At 45.1% G+C, this 19,127-nt stretch overlaps 1 protein-coding gene across 1 annotated transcript in view; it reads right to left on the bottom strand.

Moving 5' to 3' along the window:
* The window catches only part of LOC137430925 (disco-interacting protein 2 homolog C), a gene marked incomplete in the record, with an annotated part of 587,612 nt that overhangs the window by 201,548 nt on the left and 366,937 nt on the right, over window positions 1-19,127 (bottom strand). The window contains 2 exon segments of the mRNA XM_078782629.1: window positions 1,728-1,842; window positions 11,333-11,460. Coding sequence (XP_078638755.1) covers window positions 1,728-1,842; window positions 11,333-11,460 — 243 coding nt within the window.

Raw genomic sequence — 19,127 nt, 5'->3', positions numbered from 1 at the left:
TTACTCTCTATGTTGCGATACCATTCATTCTCTGTATTCAACAGCATTTCCATATATCTTTTCCATCTTCCTTTAATTCCATCTGGGTTGACAACGATTTGTCCCACTTCATCCTTCAAGCAACTCACCCCCATCACATCACACCTCTCTTTTGCTATCTGCTTTGCAATCCTGAATACTGCTTTCTGACCCTCTTCCGAATCCAAGCGTTCTCCGAACATTTTTCTACATGCCTCCTGCGCCTTTGCTACCTCTTTCTTTGCAGCCTTCCTGGCTGCCTTATAACTTTCATGCTCTGCTGTTTCTGCTCCCGTACCCTTCGCCTTCTGCCACTCCTTGAACTTCTTCCTCTTCTCGTCAATCCTCTTTCCAACTTCATCATCACACCACCATGTTTCCGAGTGCCTCGGTGGTCCTTTTGTCCATCCACATACCTCACCAACGGCTCCCAACAGACTAGGTTTCATTGACATCCAACCACTTTCAAGCTCAACCACATCATCCTCTACCCTACTCAGCCTCTCTTTTAATGCCTCCCTTACTGTCACCTCTTTCAACCTCCACACCTTCATTCTCGGTTGGTACTTCACCCGCCGAGCTCTCCTCGCACCTTTCACCCTTATGTCGCAGACAACCAAGTGGTGCTGTGAAACAGCCTCCTCCCCCGGGATCACCTTTGTGTCCCAGAAGTGCCCCCTATCTCGCCTACGCACCATCAGGTAGTCAACGGTTGGCGTCGACCCACCTGACGTGTATGTAACAAGCTTATTATCCTCTTTCTGGAACTGAGTATTACAAATCAACAAATCAGCTCCATCAGCAAACTCCAAAATCCTTTCACCTTCTCCATTTCTCACACCATATCCGTAACCCCCATGAACTCCGTCAAAACCATCCATACTCCTTCCCACATGTCCATTTAGGTCTCCTCCTACCACAACAACTTCCTCATCTTTCACGTTTTCCATCAGCTTCTCTATCGCACACCAGAACTTGTCCTTCTCTCCATCGCTTCGACCAACCTGCGGAGCATATCCCGAGATGACGTTCACCAATCACCTTTCCAATCATCTTTTTCACCATCATCAACCTATCACTCACTCTCATCACACTCACCACACTGTCTACAAACTCCTCAGAAAACAGGACACCAACACCATTCACGCCCTCCGGGCACCCTTGCCACATAAACTTGTATTTCTGTCCCTGCCTACCCTTCACCATTCTCACACCACTTCCCTTCCATCTCGTCTCTTGCACACAAACTTTCATTTCAAATTTTATTTTGACTGGGCTCCCTAGATATTGTTAGACAGAATTTTATTCAGTATTTAGTACCAGAAACAACAGTTAAGATCAAGATTCAGAACAATGATCAAACGAAGCAGCTGCAATTGACATGAGCGTATTTGGCTGTGCTTCCGCTATGGCTGTACATGGTATCACTTTGTGCATGGGATTGCCGTGTATTTAGTTTCACTACTTTTCATAATTACAGTGAAGATTAAGTCTACAGACAACAGCACACAAAAAAAATCAGACAATTCAGTGAATAACATATTTGTAATTTGACTCAATTTAGATTTTTTCTGCAATTTACTACACTACGTTTTTTTCAGTTTCAGATTGAGTTTTCCGTTTAAGGTTACACATTCCGTGATTTTCGTCCATTTTTTTGCAATTGCAGAAAATCAATGGCTCTTCATGTGGTTTTGCAAGGGCCTTACCTGCAAAACTCTGCTCATCCACTGGAAGCAGTCATCTTCTGATGCTTCTGGTCGCTGCTCAGCAACCACCACAATGCGATCATCTCTCAGTACCGACACTGGAAACACAGCTATCCTATAAAGATGAGGAACAAACAAATTAGAAATAAACACGTGATCAAGTACTTTGCAATGCGCCACCATCGTCAAGCTTCACGAACTGGGCGTGGTCAAGTACTTTGCAAAGCGCCGCCCTCGTCAAACTTCAAGAACTGGGCGTGGTCAAGTACTTTGCAAAGCGTCGCCCTCGTCAATCTTCATGAACTGGGCGTGGTCAAGTACTTTGCAAAGCGCCGCCCTCGTCAAACTTCACGAACTGGGCGTGGTCAAGTACTTTGCAAAGCGCCGCCCTCGTCAAACTTCACGAACTGGGCGTGGTCAAGTACTTTGCAAAGCGCCGCCCTTGTCAAACTTCACAAACTGGGCGTGGTCAAGTACTTTGCAAAGCGCCGCCCTCGTCAAGCTTAACGAACTGGGCGTGGTCATGTAGTTTGCAAAGTGCCGCCCTCGTCAAGCTTCACGAACTGGGCGTGGTCAAGTACTTTGCAAAGCGCCGCCACATGTCCCAAAACTCGAGTTACAGGTTGTACACGGTCTGCTCTGCAAAAGTTCACCATGTGTTCTCTGAAGAGAATCGGCACACAACCAAGTTAACCAGTTCTTCTGGTGGACTCTCCCATTCCACTTTGTGTCAGGGGGGAAAAGGGGAAAATGGACTGCTCCAAGTTGAGGGGGGAAACGAACTGGTGCTATAATTGGCGTAGTGCAGCAGTAAAAACTGCACTGTCACAGACTTCCCTGCTTGAAAGTTGATGTCTCATCAACCATATGTATCAAACACTTATGGTTTGCTTAACAACTGCAAAATTGACAAGTCAGGAGACGACGATGGTTCACGAGCGAGCGGTATTCAATGACAAAGGATGGACTATCAAGTCGATCGTCATGATCGTCATAATCATCGACGATTGATGCATCAAATCGGGACCATAATCAGTTATGAGACAAGTTAGCTACACAATACCGAAAATTCGGTTCGATTCCGACAACTTTGAAAATTTGACCTTTGTGACTTTCAAAGGTCAAAGGTCGAAGATTCTGAAATTTGTTGGAAAACTTGTATTTCATGATGTAAGCGATAATATAAGATCATGTATGACATTTCACCCTATCAGGAAGCGAACAATGTTATAAAACCATCAAAAATCGACTTTTCTAAATTTCGTGACCTTGTGACCTTGACCTTGGGGTGAAAATGAAAAATCGAGCTCCGTGGGGCTAGACACATGACATTGGCCTAACCAAATACCGAAAACCCTGTCAGATTCCACCAAACCCCTCGGAGAAGATGTAGCTTGAACTCAATTACCCCCTTAAAATATATATTTTTTGGGCGTGGCTCCGCCCACAATGGGCGCAATACGCCCACTCTAGGCAGGACTCAACTAGATCATGATATCAACCTCTCACCCAAGTTTCATCAAGATCAGATGATATCATCGGGTAGTTATGCTGTGGACAGGCAGACAGACAGACACACATGCAGAATTCAACATCGCTATCTGACTCATCAGCAGTTGAGCCATCACCATCTGCTGCTTCAGGTTCAGCTATACCAGGGATCGTGCTGCTTGGTTCCATGTCTTCCACAAGACTTTTGGCATCAAGAAACTCCCTTCTGTTAACTGTCTTTTGGGGTTGGTCTCCATTTGCAGGTTCAATGACATGTGTGACCACCCGCGTTAAAGCGCTTGACCACTTTGTGCGGTGTAGAATCCCAGACATTTTGTATTTTGCTTCGACCCCTTATATTCCTATTCCTGAGGAATACTTGTGCACATCAGTAGCCCCGCGGTCATGGAGTGACTTTCCTCATAGCACTTCTTTTTCTGTGTTCTGTGATGTCATTTCAAAGGCATGATTGAGCCTTGTGTGATGCTCGGCAATCCATCCTCTACGAGGCCATCCCCTTCGGAATGCTTGTCAATTCCAAACAGGTGGTCGACGGGTAGGACGGGGTCTCCCCCAAAGAAGAGTTAGTGCGGGTAATATCCTGTGGTGAATGAAGGGTACTGTTGTATGCATACACTAACTCCGGTAGGTACTCAGGCCACTTTTGTTCCTTCTCGGGAGGCAGTGTGCGCAGTCGATCATGAAGGGTGCGGTTAAACCGCTCGCACTGCACATTACCCTCGTGGTGATATGGAGTGGTGCGGCTCTTGGTCATACCATACACCTTACATAGCTCTTGAATGATCTTGCTTTCGAAATTGAGCCCTTGGTCACTATGTATCCTACGTGGGACACCAACACGAATGAACCAATCTTGCACAAGAACATGGATTACGGTTGAAGCCTTTTGATCATGAGTGAGAATTGTTTGCATAAATTTAGTGAAAACATCTAAGTACAAGAACATGTTCCGTCCCATTGCTGTTCGGGTCAAGGACGGTGAAATCCATAGCAAGCACAACTAATGGCCTAGCGGCTATCAGAGATCCCATGGAGGGGTGAAGTCGTTTCCCTACTTTGGACCAAGTACAGCGTTCGCAGTTCTGACAATAATTAACAATATCAAGAGCCATTCCTGGCCAGTAGCATCACTTTCTTGCCAGAGCAGTTGTGTTATCCGATGCCTGATGACCCGCCTGGTCGTGCATTGCTTCCAGCACCTGAACCTTGAGGCTGTTCAGGGAAGGATCAGTTGTTTTAACTCTCTCCCATCAACAGTTATCACCTGGTGTTGGCCTAATGGTTAGGGCGGTGGGCTTGGGATCTAAAGGTCTTGAGTTTGAATCCCGTTGAATTAATGCCAGGTGGGGTTGACTCAGCCTGTCATCCTTCCGAGGTCGGCAAAATGAGAATCAGATAACTGGTTATAGAGAGGCATTGCATCAGCGGCATAAGCGCCGACAGAAAAATGATGCAACCAGCAGCCGGGTGGGGTGGCTGCACACAAACCACCCACCACCTCAACAGTTTACATGTCTGCTTCGACTCTTTCATGAGGTAGCGTCGGGTTGGGGAGGTGTTTGGTCCTCCAGTAAAAGTGTAGTCTGCTGATGTCTGTCAGCAAGCTGAAGTTGTTTGAGGTCTTCTTTTGTAATAGACAGCAAAGGATAAATCATTTTTTTGTTCTGTCCTTGCAGATCTGGTGTGGATTTCATGAATCAAGACCTCTGTGATGCTTTGAAGAATCCTCGTACAGACTTCAGGGGGTGGTGGGGTGCAGATTCCTTCCCATGTTTGAGGTTCAGCAACATGATCAGCTGATATCCCCTCCAATCTGCCATACATAGGTTCTCCTCCATGTTCAGTCTTCCGACTGAGGGCATCAGCATTTCCATTGCTCTTTCCCGGTCTGGACTCTATCGTGAACTTGAATTGAGAGAGTTCCGCTGCCCGTCTTGTTTCCCTGGCTCCAAGCTTAGCTGTAGTCTGTAAGTAACTGAGAGGGTTATTGTCTGCGAATACATCAAACTCTGCACCAATTAGTATGTCCCTGAATTTTTGGGAGATCGCCTATCTCAAAGCTGGCAGTCGAGTTTCATGCTTGAATAATTCTCCATATGATCCACCACGCAGTAACCCGGGTTGCCCCGTGATTTTTAATCATTTTACATCATTAATTAATCTATTTTAGGGGGAGTGTAACCCGGGTTCGTGTGATAGGAAAATCCTTTGTCACGAACAAAGGATTTTCCTATCACACGAACCCGGGTTACACTCCCCCTAAAATAGATTAATTAATTATGTAAAATTACTAAAAATCAAGAGGCAACCCGGGTTACCGTGTGGTGGATCATATTCCGCTCGTTAGGCTTGAGACTCCTACTGGCGTAAGCAATGACCACCTTCCTCTTCCCTTGCGCCTGTGATAATACAGACCCAAGGCTATGGAAGCTGGCATCCGTCTCTAGTATGAAAGGGAGGTTGAAGTCTGGGTAACCTAAGGTGGGTGGTGAAATTAGCATCAGTTTGAGGGTACGAAAGGAGTCTTCACATGCTTGGGTCCAACTTTCTTCAATGTTCAGTGACAGTCCATGCCTGCTACACCTCTTCCCAGCTCCTTTGGCCTTTTCTGACTTCTGTAGTAGGCTGTTAACAAGGAGAGATGCAGAAAATAGGGCAAAATGGAGAAGATTGTCATGGGGACCGCAAGGCTAACCCCCGCTCTAGCAGGGAAAATGGCCTTTAAAATGCATGTTGTTGTTGTTGTTGTTGTTGTAGTAGGCTGTGTAGGGGTGAGGCCACTTGTGCATAACCCTGCACAAATCTTCTATAATAACCAGCCAGACTGAGGATCCTGTGAAGCTCCCTTTCCGTCTTGGGTCGGGGCCACTCCTGTACAGCAGAGATCTTCTCCTCATTTGGACTAGTACCTCGCTGGTCATGACATGCCCCAGGTAATGTACCTTAGTCTTGAAAATCTGACACGTTGCCGGGTTCACTTTCAGATTGAGATTTGACAATTGGGTTAGGACAGTCTCTAGTCTCCCCAGTGTTTCTTTGAATGTAGTACCAAAGATGAGGATGTCATCAAGGTAAACAAAAAGTGACTGGAAGTTAAGATCACCAAACGCCCTGTCCATGACCCGCATGAAGGTGGCTGGGGAATTGCAGAGCCCGAACCGCATCCTGTTGTATTCCTGGAGTCCTCCAGTTCTTGTAAGAAATGCAGCTTTCCCAATATCCTCTTCCGCAATTGGTAACTGATTAAAACCATGGGCTAGATCCAGACTCCAAAAGTATCTTGCACCTTTCAGGGCTTGCAATGCCTTTTCAATCCTTGGTAGAGGATAGGCATCCTTACGGGTTTTGGCATCGAGTGAACAATAATGCACGCAAATTCATAATTTCCCATCTTTCTTTCTTACAAGAACAATGGGTGAAGCATATGGACTTGATGACTCTCGAATAATACACTACATGACCAAAAGTATGTGGACACCCGAACATCGAACATCTCATTCCAAAATAATGGGCATTAATATTGAGTTGGACCCCCTTTGCTGCTACAACAGCCTCCACCCTTCTGGGAAGGCCTTCCACTAAATGTTGGAACATTGCTGCGGATATTTGCTGCCATTCAGCCACAACAGCATTTGTGAGGCCGGGCACTGATGTTGGGCGATTAGACCTGGCTCGCACAATCAGTGTTCCAATTCATCCCAAAGGTGTTCGATGGAGTTGAGGTCAGCCTCTGTGCAGGCCAGTCAAGTCATTCGACACCGATCAAGATAAACCATTTCTGTATGGACCTCACTTTTGTGCACGGAGAATTGTCATGCTGAAACAGGTAAGGGCCTTCCCCAAACTGTTGCCCAAAAGTTGTGAGCACACAATCATCTAGAATGTCATTGTATGCTGTAGCGTTAAGATTTCCCTTCACTGGAATTAAGGGGCCTAGCCCGAACCATGAAAAACAGCCCCAGACCATTATTCCTCCTCCACCAAACTTTACAGTTGGCACTATGCATTCAGGCAGGTAACGTTCTCCTGGCATCCGCCAAACCCAGATTCGTCCATCGGACTGCCACATGGTGAAGCGTGATTCATCACTCCAGAGAATGCGTTTCCACAGCTCCAGAGTCCAATGTCGGCGAGCTATACACCACTCCAGCTGACGCTTGGCATTGCGCATGGTGATGTTAGGCTTGTGTGCAGCTGCTCAGCCATGGAAACCCATTTCATGAAGTTCCCGATGAACAGTTGTTGTGCTGACGTTGCTTCCAGAGGCAGTTTGGAACTCGGTAATGAGTGTTGCAACCGAGGACAGATGATTTTTACGTGCTACGCGCTTCAGCACTTGACGGTCCCGTTCTGTGAGCATGTGTGGCCTACCATTTCGCGGCTGAGCTGTTGTTGCTCCTAGACGTTTCCACTTCACAACACCAACACTTACAGTTGACTGGGGCAGCTCTAGCAGGGCAGAAATTTGATGAACTGACTTGTTGGAAAGGTGGCATCCCATGACATCACTACGTCAAAAGTCACTGAGCTCTTCAGTACGGCCCCTACTACTGACAATGTTTGTCTATGGAGATTGCATGGCTGTGTGCTTGATTCAGGGTGACCCCAAAAAACCTCCCACATTTCGAAAGGCTGTAGCACTGGCAGTAGTGAGGCGGGAGGGGCGGCGCTTGGGTCTGTTGGTAGCCCAACCCCAACCGTCCTCAGTCGCCAACATGGCGTGGTCGGGAGCACACCGTGCAGAGGGCCTTTCGAAGACGTTTCAGTATTCCACGGAACCAAAACGTTCCAGATCGGAAAACCATCTTGCAGTGGGTTGAGAATTTCAGGGCAACAGGCTCAGCTTTAAAAAGAAAATCACCTGGTCGACCTAGGAGCGCTCGTACGCCTGAGAATATTGAAGCATTGAGGCGATCTGTTGTGCAGTCTCCGAGACGTTCTGCGCGGAAGCATGCTTTAGCTGTAGGGATATCCCGGGAAACTGCAAGGAGAATCTTACACAAAGACCTCCACTTCCATCCATACAAAATGACGGTTGTGCAAGAACTCAATGCGAGAGACTGGATAAGCCGCAGGGAGTTATGCGAGAACATTCTGCAACATGTTCCGGAAGATGCTGTTCTCTTGTGCAGTGACGAAGCTCATTTTCATTTGAGTGGCTCTGTAAACAAACAAAATTTTCGTTATTGCTCTGAAGACAACCCTCACATGCGACACGAAAGACCGTTGCACTCCGATCGAGTGACTGTGTGGTGCGCTGTTGCCGATGTTGGCATCGTGGGTCCTTATTTCTTTGAAGAGGGTGGTGTAACTGTTACCGTAACTTCTGACCGTTACAGTGATATGCTCGAAAACTTTCTAAGGCCACAACTCGAACACCTTGAGCTTGAAGAACTCGATGTGTGGTTTCAGCAAGATGGAGCTACGGCACACACAGCTCGAAGATCATTGCAAGTGCTGAGGGAAATGTTTCCGGATCGGGTGATCTCGTTGCGTGGCGATGTTGGGTGGCCGGCCCGGTCCCCTGACCTCGCCCATTATGATTTTTTTCTGTGGGGCTACCTTAAATCACGAGTGTATACTCATCGACCCCAAATTATTGAAGCCCTTAAGGTTGCTATTCAGCAGGAGATAGCCGCTGTTCCACCCGACATGACCCGTCGAGCCATGGCAGCCTTCAGAAATCGCCTCCAAGCGTGTATAGACAATGACGGAGTTCACAAATGACGGCCACCATTTGGAGGATGTCATCTTTAAAACATGATGAATAAAAACTGTATTGAATGAAGTTTCATGTGTGCAAATAAAATCTTGATTATCTTTAACCATTTTTTTTTCATTTACCTTTGAAATGTGGGAGGTTTTTTTGGGTCACCCTGTATAACTACTGTCAGCAATAGGTGTGGCTGAACCAGCCGAATCCACTAATTAGAAGGGGAATCCAATATTTCCACAATTTCTTCGTACAAGATCTGCCAGCAACCCTCTTATGGTGAAACTGCCAAAATCAAGACTCTCTGCTCACCTTAACCCTTTCATTCCTCTTTTCTCCCACCTCTGGAACAAACTCCCACACTCTGTTCAATCCCACTCCTCCCTCCAGGTCTTCAAAATAGCTGTTCACCACCATCTCTTATCTTCCCCCATTCAAAACCTTGATCTTTTCTTCCCCCGTTAACCCTTTGAGTACGGATGACGTCCAGTGCCGCAACCCGCGAAAAAGTTTTGTGTACGGATGACGTTACTACATCATCGACTATACCTATAAATAGATCGTCAGTACATGGTTGCATTCCCGTACCAAAATGCCAAATTAATCCCGTTTTATCAAATTTATCGAGGTTCGAGAATTTTTTTTAAATTTGTTTCAGTTGCTGGGGATCCTGGGATTATCAAAAAAAATCCCGTACTCAAAGGGTTAAAACACACCAAATCCACCTCTTTCAATCTCCGACTTCATTCCTGAAATTCCTAGAAGTGTTCATTTGCTGTATACCATATTTATTGTATGTTTTATGGTCCCTGCATGTCTTTGTATGTAATGTGTTAGCTCTTACACGAGCCTTGACTCTGTATAAAAAAAAACAATAAAAAAAAACACCTGTTTTTGGAAGTTTTTTGCAAGGTGAGTGAGAAATTTCTTTTCTAGTTTGTGGTGTTCATGCTTGTACACAAATTGCATTCGGTAGTCTGTTGAGCTTTTCACATGTATACAGTATATATTTATATATATACACATTATACATATATATATATATATATATATACAGTGGAACCTTGACTTACGAGTTTAAATCGTTCCGTGACCGAGCTCGTAACTCAAATTGCTCGTATCTCAAATCAAATTTCCCCATTGAAATGCATTGAAATGCTATTAATCCGTTCCAGCCCGCCAAAAACCACACCAATTTTTTTTTAAATATACAGTATATATAAAAATATCTCGCGCTTTATATTTCACCTGTATGCAGCATACAAGTTGGCAGGATGGCCTGGACTGGAGGTACGCACACTTGACTCTAAAGTCTAAACTGTCCAGCCTGGGTTTGAATCCCGACCCAGCTATAACCTGCATGGGTGAATCACAGGCAGGGTGATTCATCAATGTGTGTACCGCTAAACTGGGCGCCCCGTTTGCGTCCCATTAGTTGTTGGATGTTAAGGATCTCACCGTGTTTTCCACAAAGAGAAGGCGAGCTATCGCCGGCATTCTGAACAAGTTGTGGCCTGGCATGCTCTTCTCCTCTGCCGTTATATACGTCCTCCTCGACACCTCGCTCATGTTTTTCGACGATTGCGTGTTTTATATCCAAGCACATCATCCTCTTCTTCTTCTCAGCACTGCACTTGCCACTCACTTTCTTAGGCCCCATGGTTAAAACTAAGAAATTTTCCGAAATAACCAAAATGCGAAAAAAAAAAATGCAGCGCTATACGACAGAGATACGTACTGTACGTGCACGGCAAGATAACCACGTGACCAGAACCCACCTGGCGACGTGAACTCGAAATAACCAAAATGCGAAAAAAAAAATGCAGCGCTATACGACAGAGATACGTACTGTACGTGCACGGCAAGATAACCACGTGACCAGAACCCACCTGGCGGCGTGAACTCGAAATAACCAAAATGCGAAAAAAAAAATGCAGCGCTATACGACAGAGATACGTACTGTACGTGCACGGCAAGATAACCACGTGACCGGGTGGCGAAAGCTCGTAACTCGGATCTCGGCTCGCATCTCAAAGCAATAAACCGCCCGAGCGACGGCTCGTATCTCGAAAAACTCGTAAGTTGGGGCACTCGTAAGTCAAGGTTCCACTGTGTATATATATATATATATATATATATATATATATATATATATATATATATATATATATATATATATATATATATATATATATATATATATATATATATATATGTATAACCCCCGCTTTGCGGGGAAAAATGGCCTCCAAAGGTGTTTTTTTTTTTTTTTTTAAATCTATATAGATGTGTCATACACATTCATACAACAGAGTATTTATCGATACTTGTAAAAGAAGACAGTAAAAAAGAAGAATGTGAAATTCAATAGTTCATGTACCTTCCTCGATACACCAGTTTCACAGGTTCCACAGCCAATGCAGTGGCAATGACGTCATCACAACTGTGCCTGCGGCCCCCGACTAGCATGAGGCCATCAACTCGGCCAACCACAAAGAGAAAGTCATTCTAAATGGGGGAAAAAACAAAATATTTCAAGCAAGAGATAAACAACAGAAAAATAACACTTTCACAACCTATTTCTTCGTATGGACGACACAAGGCAAGACCCTCAAAGACAAGAAAACCATTTTGTAGCATCTATGTCCATTTTATGCCTTGCACCAACCATCTATGATGTAAAACTATTAGAAAGTGCATTCTTCATATTCCTTTGCATATTTACTTGTTCATGGTTTTTCTGCAGGTATAGTTAGTTGTTCCTATAGTGCAATAGAGGTTCCACGAATTCCACGAGCAGAGCTGGGTGCCAGACCGTATCGAAGGAACGTGATATGTCAAGGGAGACAGCTCTGATTTCCTGTTTGGCATTGAGGACCTCCATCCATTGTTGAGAAAGCAGAAGCAGCATGTCCAGAGTAGAGTGACCTGGTCTGAAACCAAATTGATGATCAGAGATCAAGCCATTGGAGAAGAGGAAAGATTTCATATCCGAAGCAATGATGGATTCCATGACTTTGCTGATAATTGGGAGCAGGCTGATTGGTCTGTAGTTGCAAGGATCTGTTTTTGCACCTTTTTTGTGGAAAGCGGTAATGTTAGCTGATTTCCAGGATGCTGGCAGATGACCTTGAGCAAAAGATAGGGTGAAAAGAACAGAGAGAGGGTGAGATAGAGCGGCAGAGCAGGATTTTAGGACCCGTGGGCTGATGCCGTCTGGTCCAGTTGCAGAATCAGAGTCGAGGTTTGACAAAAACTCCTCCACCTTGTCAGGAGAGAAGGACACAGAGTTCAGGAGCAGTTGGGTTCGACTGGGAAAGGTGGGAACAGAGAGAGATGGGTTTGGGACTAAGGATTTTGAGGCAAACACAGAGTTGAGGCATTCGGCTTTGTCATGGGGAATTTTGAAAACACCAAGGTGGTGAATTGGCAGAAGAGGTGAAGAAATTGGAGTCCCATGTAACAGAACAAGAGTGGGTGTTTATTGGCAAAGGCCTGTGGGAGCCACAATGGAATGGGGAAAGTGTGGATAAAGTGTCACAGGAGCGGCCGAGTACTTTGGACAACACCATTAAGGGGGAGGTTGCTTGAGTCCAACAGAGTCTGTGAGACGAGGTGAGTCGGTCCGTTAAGCATCTTCAGGACAAGTTTAAAGTGTCCCAGGGAAACCTCAGCACGAGCCACATTTGGGCACAGGAGGCTTCTGAAAGTGAATACCCAGTTGCGGGAGGGGGGGGGGGGGGGTATTTTGGCCCCGGGCTGGATTCAGACATGGAGGAGCCGGGGAGAAGAACCTTGGGAAAAACCATCCCCCTTGTACATTTTGATGGGTCAGGGAGTTTAGAAGCTTTCCTAATGCAATTTGAATGCGTGTCTCAGCTCAATAGTTGGGGGGAGCTAGAACGCACAAGGAATCTGGTAGCGACACTGTGGGGGGGGGGGGGGGCAGCCACAGACCATGGTCCCAGAGGGAATATTGACCAGTAAGGGCATCTGCATGCCTTGAACCACAGGTTTGGGATGGGTGAAAGGTCCGACCTGGTCTGGGCGCAGCTGCTGCATCGTAAATTAAAACCTGGTGAAATGCTGAAGGAGCTGGCTCAGGATATTTACCAATCTGTGAAGATTGCGTATAAGGACATACCAGCACAGGCGTGGGAAAAGGTAGCGATAGAAAAATTTGTAGCGGCTCTTCCTGACCCCGAGTTCCGAACTCTGGTGGAGTTGCAGGACCCGGCCATGGTGCACCGAGCGGCTAAGTGCGCGGAGAGACTAACCTTTTTAAGGAGGTGGAACCACGCACTAGAGAGGTCACCTGTGGTCAGGTGTTTGATATGTGATTAGGAAGAGAAGCAGGAGGATTCGGGCATTACCCGAATGCCAAGGAAGATCAGCAGGCAGCTGTCAAATTTGACAAGGGGTAAATTTGCAGTGGGGAAGTCACAGTGGTATGGTCCGGGTTCACCATCAGGGTGGCCCGATTTTTGTCGGGTTGGCCCGGGAGCAACGTGTGCTCCGGTTGGGGTTCACTTGTTTTAGGTGTGGGAGAAGAGGATACTTGCAGCGGTATTGTCAGGAACCACCTAGGCCCCAACCTCCCAACAGGCTTCACAACCCAGAGAGGAGAGGACCTCCCGAAACGCCACAGGATCCGGGGAGAGGGTCACCGCCTTTGGCTGGTCCGGCCACTGTAGGCTGTTTGGGAAACTAGAATGAGCTGAGCATACGGGGCCATGCTCAGCTGGAAAGTGTGTGGAGAAGCACCCTTCTTTGGTGGAAATAGTTTATGTGGAAAAATTGGCATGGGTAATTGGAGGGTTAGATGCAAAATTAAAGGAATTTTGTGAAGCTGTTGTGGACAACGCGCCCAGTGACACCATTATTAATCCGAGTGTGTTAGACCAGAGGGTTGGAGGCTGGGACAAAATTGATAGGTTAGCAGGACACAGCCTTCAAATGGCTACGGGGGCGCCGGCGCCAATATTGGACCGTGGGGTTGTAGGGATGGAGTTGGGCAGTCTGGAGGTTAATGTGGTAGTATGGGTGGCTGAGGTGTGCGACCAGGGTCTTTTGGGATTGTGTTTCCTGGTGGAACACGACTGCCAACTAGACCTTGGAAGAGGTCAGATGTGGTTGGGTACTGAGAGGCTGCAATTGGATGGACTGGGGGATGACGAGGAGGTGCAGAGGACGTGGCTGGAGGTGCCACGCACTGTTACCGTGCCTCCCAGGTCCGAGGCCGAGGTAATGACGGAGTTGGCAGCAGGTGTTCACCACATTGGCCAGCTTGGGCTAGTAGAGCTGTGGTCCTCACAGGGGGCCGAAGGATTAATGGTGGGTCGCACCCTTGTGGACACTTTTGGGCCTATGTTCGGTTCGGTTGCTCAACTTGGCAGATAGCCCTCGCACGGTAAGGGGCAGAGCTGTCGCAGCCAAATGTAGCAGTGTAGGAGAGGTCACCGGAGGAGGGGATCCACACGCTTGCCAGTTCAGCCGGAAAAAGGGAAAAATTTGGGGGAATTTGATTGGCCCGAGGGAGTGCGGGACATGATGACACGCTCTAAAGAGGGCCTAACATAGGAGCAGGAAGAGACATTGCACAATTTGATGGTAAGAACTTGGATGTTTTCTCTCTCTCCCCCGAGGATATTGGACACACCAGCCTCGTTAGGCATCTATATTATAATAGCCGTAGATGATTCTGTCTGTCTGTCTGTCTGTCTATCTGTTGGGTGTCTGTCCGGGGTGTGGCTTACTCGGTTTGCAGAGTAGCTCCACCCATAGCTCCACCCATTCTGGGAGTGGCTATAAACAAATATCCACCATTTTATTAACTCGCATAGCTTTGAGTCCTGTTTTGTAGGCCCGTGGTGTCTTGCTCTCCCCCAGTTTTATTTCAAATCAAATTCGATAAATCATTTCATTTTTCACAGTCGCTAACATAGTTTTAGACTCGGTTGAAAAAAAACGGGAAGAAAATCCGATGAAAGTTGCCGTTTATAGAACGAAATGAATTCTCAAAGGCCTGTAACTTCAAGGCCATTGAGTCTCTCTCACGCCTTTATCTCCAATCTAACTCACCATATGATTTCATTTTTATCGATGGTTTTACTTTTAGACTCGGTGTCAGCAATAATTGAGAACAATCCACACACGCGGGAAAATGCAGAGATATATTTTTTAAAATCGCGTCATGGTGTATCATACACCGCCCAACATGACACCGCCGGCAATGTGTCGATATATATTAAAAATTCGCTTTTGCTTTTCCGTTATGATATATTACTATTTCGTTTGATGATAGTCGTCACAAAAACGTCAACAATGATGCCGACATATATTTCTTCGTTTTTATTTCATTCAACATATTAGCCGGAAGTAAAATATGTTTCAGGAAATTACCGAGAGATATTTCTTCGTTTTTTTTATTAGTTATGTGCGCATACACTTTAAATAGGTTTATTTGAAATCTTTAATTTTCCACAATATAATTTACTTGCCATTTATCATTTGATGATTACGAGACAAATTCCTCTTGAGGATCGTGACAATTCATGCGTTGCGTGGAAACTTCCATTCCAAAATGAATGAGACGATCGTGAAGACGACTCGGTGTCACCAACGCGGGAAAATGCAGAGATATATTTTTTAAAATACACCATATCACCGCACAACACCGCCCAACAGCTAACAAGTATCATTCACCGCCCAACAGCCAACGAGTATCATACACCGCCCAACATGACACAGACAGCAACATGTCGACATTATCGCTTTTTCTTTAAACCGAGTGAACGAGCCGAACCGAATACACCGCGTGAATTCACCGAGCGAATTTCAGCCAATTCCACCTATTTCTTCGTTTTTATTTTATTCGTTACCAGCAGAAGTACCCAGCGTTGCCGGGCGGGGGAGGGGGGAAGGGCACGTACACTTTAAACATGTATATACATGTGGGATGTGGGATATATACATGTGGGACATGTGTACGTGTGTGTACGTGTGTACGTGTGTGTATGTGTGTGTGTGCGCGTGAATATGTGTGTGTGTGTATATATGTGTGTGTATGTGTATGTAGGCTAACCCCCGCTCTAGCAGGGAAAATGGCCTTAAAATGCATGTTGTTGTTGTATGTGTATATACATGTCTGTGTGTGTGTGTTTGTGTGTATATGTGTCTGTACGTGTGTGTGTGTGTGTCTGTTTTTGTGTGTGTGTGTGTGTGTGTGTGTGTGTGTGTGTGTGTGTGTGTGTGTGTGTGTGTGTGTGTGTGTGTGTGTGGAGATGTATATATGTGTATATATGTAAAGTACATAAATTGTGTGGATTACATCATTTGTGGATGTGATCAATTGCCAGTAACCATCTTATATAACTGAATGTGCAGGCGCAGCATGTAACTCAATATGTCGAAATGTCACACACATCCATGCCCGTGGGATTCCCGCATGGATGTGTATGGCGAATTTTAAATATATGTCGACTGTTATTTTAGGCGGTGTATTTTCGTTTATCATCATGGCGCGATTTAAAAAAATATATCTCTGCATTTTCTCTCCAATACCTCCTCACACTTTCACACACACCGGCCCATGTTTACATATACACACACACACACACATATACACCCACACACATATACACATACACACACACGTACATCGACACACACACACACACACACACACACACACACACACACACACACACACACACACACACACACACACACACACACACACACACACACACACACACACACACACACACACGTATACACATATGTATCCACATATACACATATATACATCTCCACACACACACACACACACACACACACACACACACACACACACACACACACACACACACACACACACACACACAAAAAACAGACACACACACACACACGTACAGACACATATACACACAAACACACACACACAGACATGTATATACACATACAACAACAACATGCATTTTAAGGCCATTTTCCCTGCTAGAGCGGGGTTAGCCTACATACACATACACACACATATATACACACACACACATATTCACGCGCACACACACACATACACACACGTACACACGTACACACACGTACACATGTCCCACATGTATATATCCCACATCCCACATGTATATACATGTTTAAAGTGTACGTGCCCTTCCCCCCTCCCCCGCCCGGCAACGCTGGGTACTTCTGCTGGTAACGAATAAATAAAAACGAAGAAATAGGTGGAATTGGCTGAAATTCGCTCGGTGAATTCACGCGGTGTATTCGGTTCGGCTCGGTTCACTCGGTTTAAAGAAAAAGCGATAATGTCGACATGTTGCTGTCTGTGTCATGTTGGGCGGTGTATGATACTCGTTGGCTGTTGGGCGGTGAATGATACTTGTTAGCTGTTGGGCGGTGTTGTGCGGTGATATGGTGTATTTTAAAAAATATATCTCTGCATTTTCCCGCGTTGGTGACACCGAGTCGTTCTTCATCGATCGTCTCATTCATTTTGGAAATGGAAGTTTCCACGCAACGCATGAATTGTCACGATCCTCAAGAGGAATTTGTCTCGTAATCATCAAATGATAAATGGCAAGTAAATTATATTGTGGAAAATTAAAGATTTCAAATAAACCTATTTAAAGTGTATGCGCACATAACTAATAAAAAAAACGAAGAAATATCTCTCGGTAATTTCCTGAAACATATTTTACTTCCGGCTAATATGTTGAATGAAATAAAAACGAAGAAATATATGTCGGCATCATTGTTGACGTTTTTGTGACGACTATCATCAAACGAAATAGTAATATATCATAACGGAAAAGCAAAAGCGAATTTTTAATATATATCGACACATTGCCGGCGGTGTCATGTTGGGCGGTGTATGATACACCATGACGCGATTTTAAAAAATATATCTCTGCATTTTCCCGCGTGTGTGGATTGTTCTCAATTATTGCTGACACCGAGTCTAAAAGTAAAACCATCGATAAAAATGAAATCATATGGTGAGTTAGATTGGAGATAAAGGCGTGAGAGAGACTCAATGGCCTTGAAGTTACAGGCCTTTGAGAATTCATTTCGTTCTATAAACGGCAACTTTCATCGGATTTTCTTCCCGTTTTTTTTCAACCGAGTCTAAAACTATGTTAGCGACTGTGAAAAATGAAATGATTTATCGAATTTGATTTGAAATAAAACTGGGGGAGAGCAAGACACCACGGGCCTACAAAACAGGACTCAAAGCTATGCGAGTTAATAAAATGGTGGATATTTGTTTATAGCCACTCCCAGAATGGGTGGAGCTATGGGTGGAGCTACTCTGCAAACCGAGTAAGCCACACCCCGGACAGACACCCAACAGATAGACAGACAGACAGACAGAATCATCTACGGCTATTATAATATAGATATTTGCATATGTGCATATGTGTATATGTGTCTGTACGTGTGTGTGTGTGTGTGTGTGTGTGTGTGTGTGTGTGTGTGTGTGTGTGTGTGTGTGTGTGTGTGTGTCGATGTACGTGTGTGTGTATGTGTATATGTGTGTGGGTGTATATGTGTGTGTGTGTGTATATGTAAACATGGGCCGGTGTGTGTGTAAAGTGTGAGGAGGTATTGGAGAGGAAAATGCAGAGATATATTTTTTTAAATCGCGCCATGATGATAAACGAAAATACACCGCCTAAAATAACAGTCGACATATATTTAAAATTCGCCATACACATCCATGCGGGAATCCCACGGGCATGGATGTGTGTGACATTTCGACATATTGAGTTACATGCTGCGCCTGCACATTCAGTTATATAAGATGGTTACTGGCAATTGATCACATCCACAAATGATGTAATCCACACAATTTATGTACTTTACATAACGTTAATAGGAATACATGCCCGTGTAGATGGGAATGACATATAATTCACCGAAAACGTTGAAGCAACCGCATAATATTACGGTGATGTTTAACTCTGAGAATAGTTCTAAATTTAAAAAACTTTCTTCTGATATTTGTGATTTATTTCAAACAAACTGTATTTCCCAGCTACACGGGCATGTATTCCTATTAACGTTATGTAAAGTACATAAATTGTGTGGATTACATCATTTGTGGATGTGATCAATTACCAGTAACCATTTTATATAACTGAATGTGCAGGTGCAGC

The sequence above is a fragment of the Myxine glutinosa genome, chromosome 7 (assembly GCF_964187855.1).
Source record: "Myxine glutinosa chromosome 7, kmMyxGlut1.1, whole genome shotgun sequence".
Classification (NCBI taxonomy): Eukaryota; Metazoa; Chordata; class Myxini; order Myxiniformes; family Myxinidae; genus Myxine; species Myxine glutinosa.
Note: the sequence above shows the minus strand (reverse complement) of the source record. Positions and strands in the feature narration are given on the sequence as shown.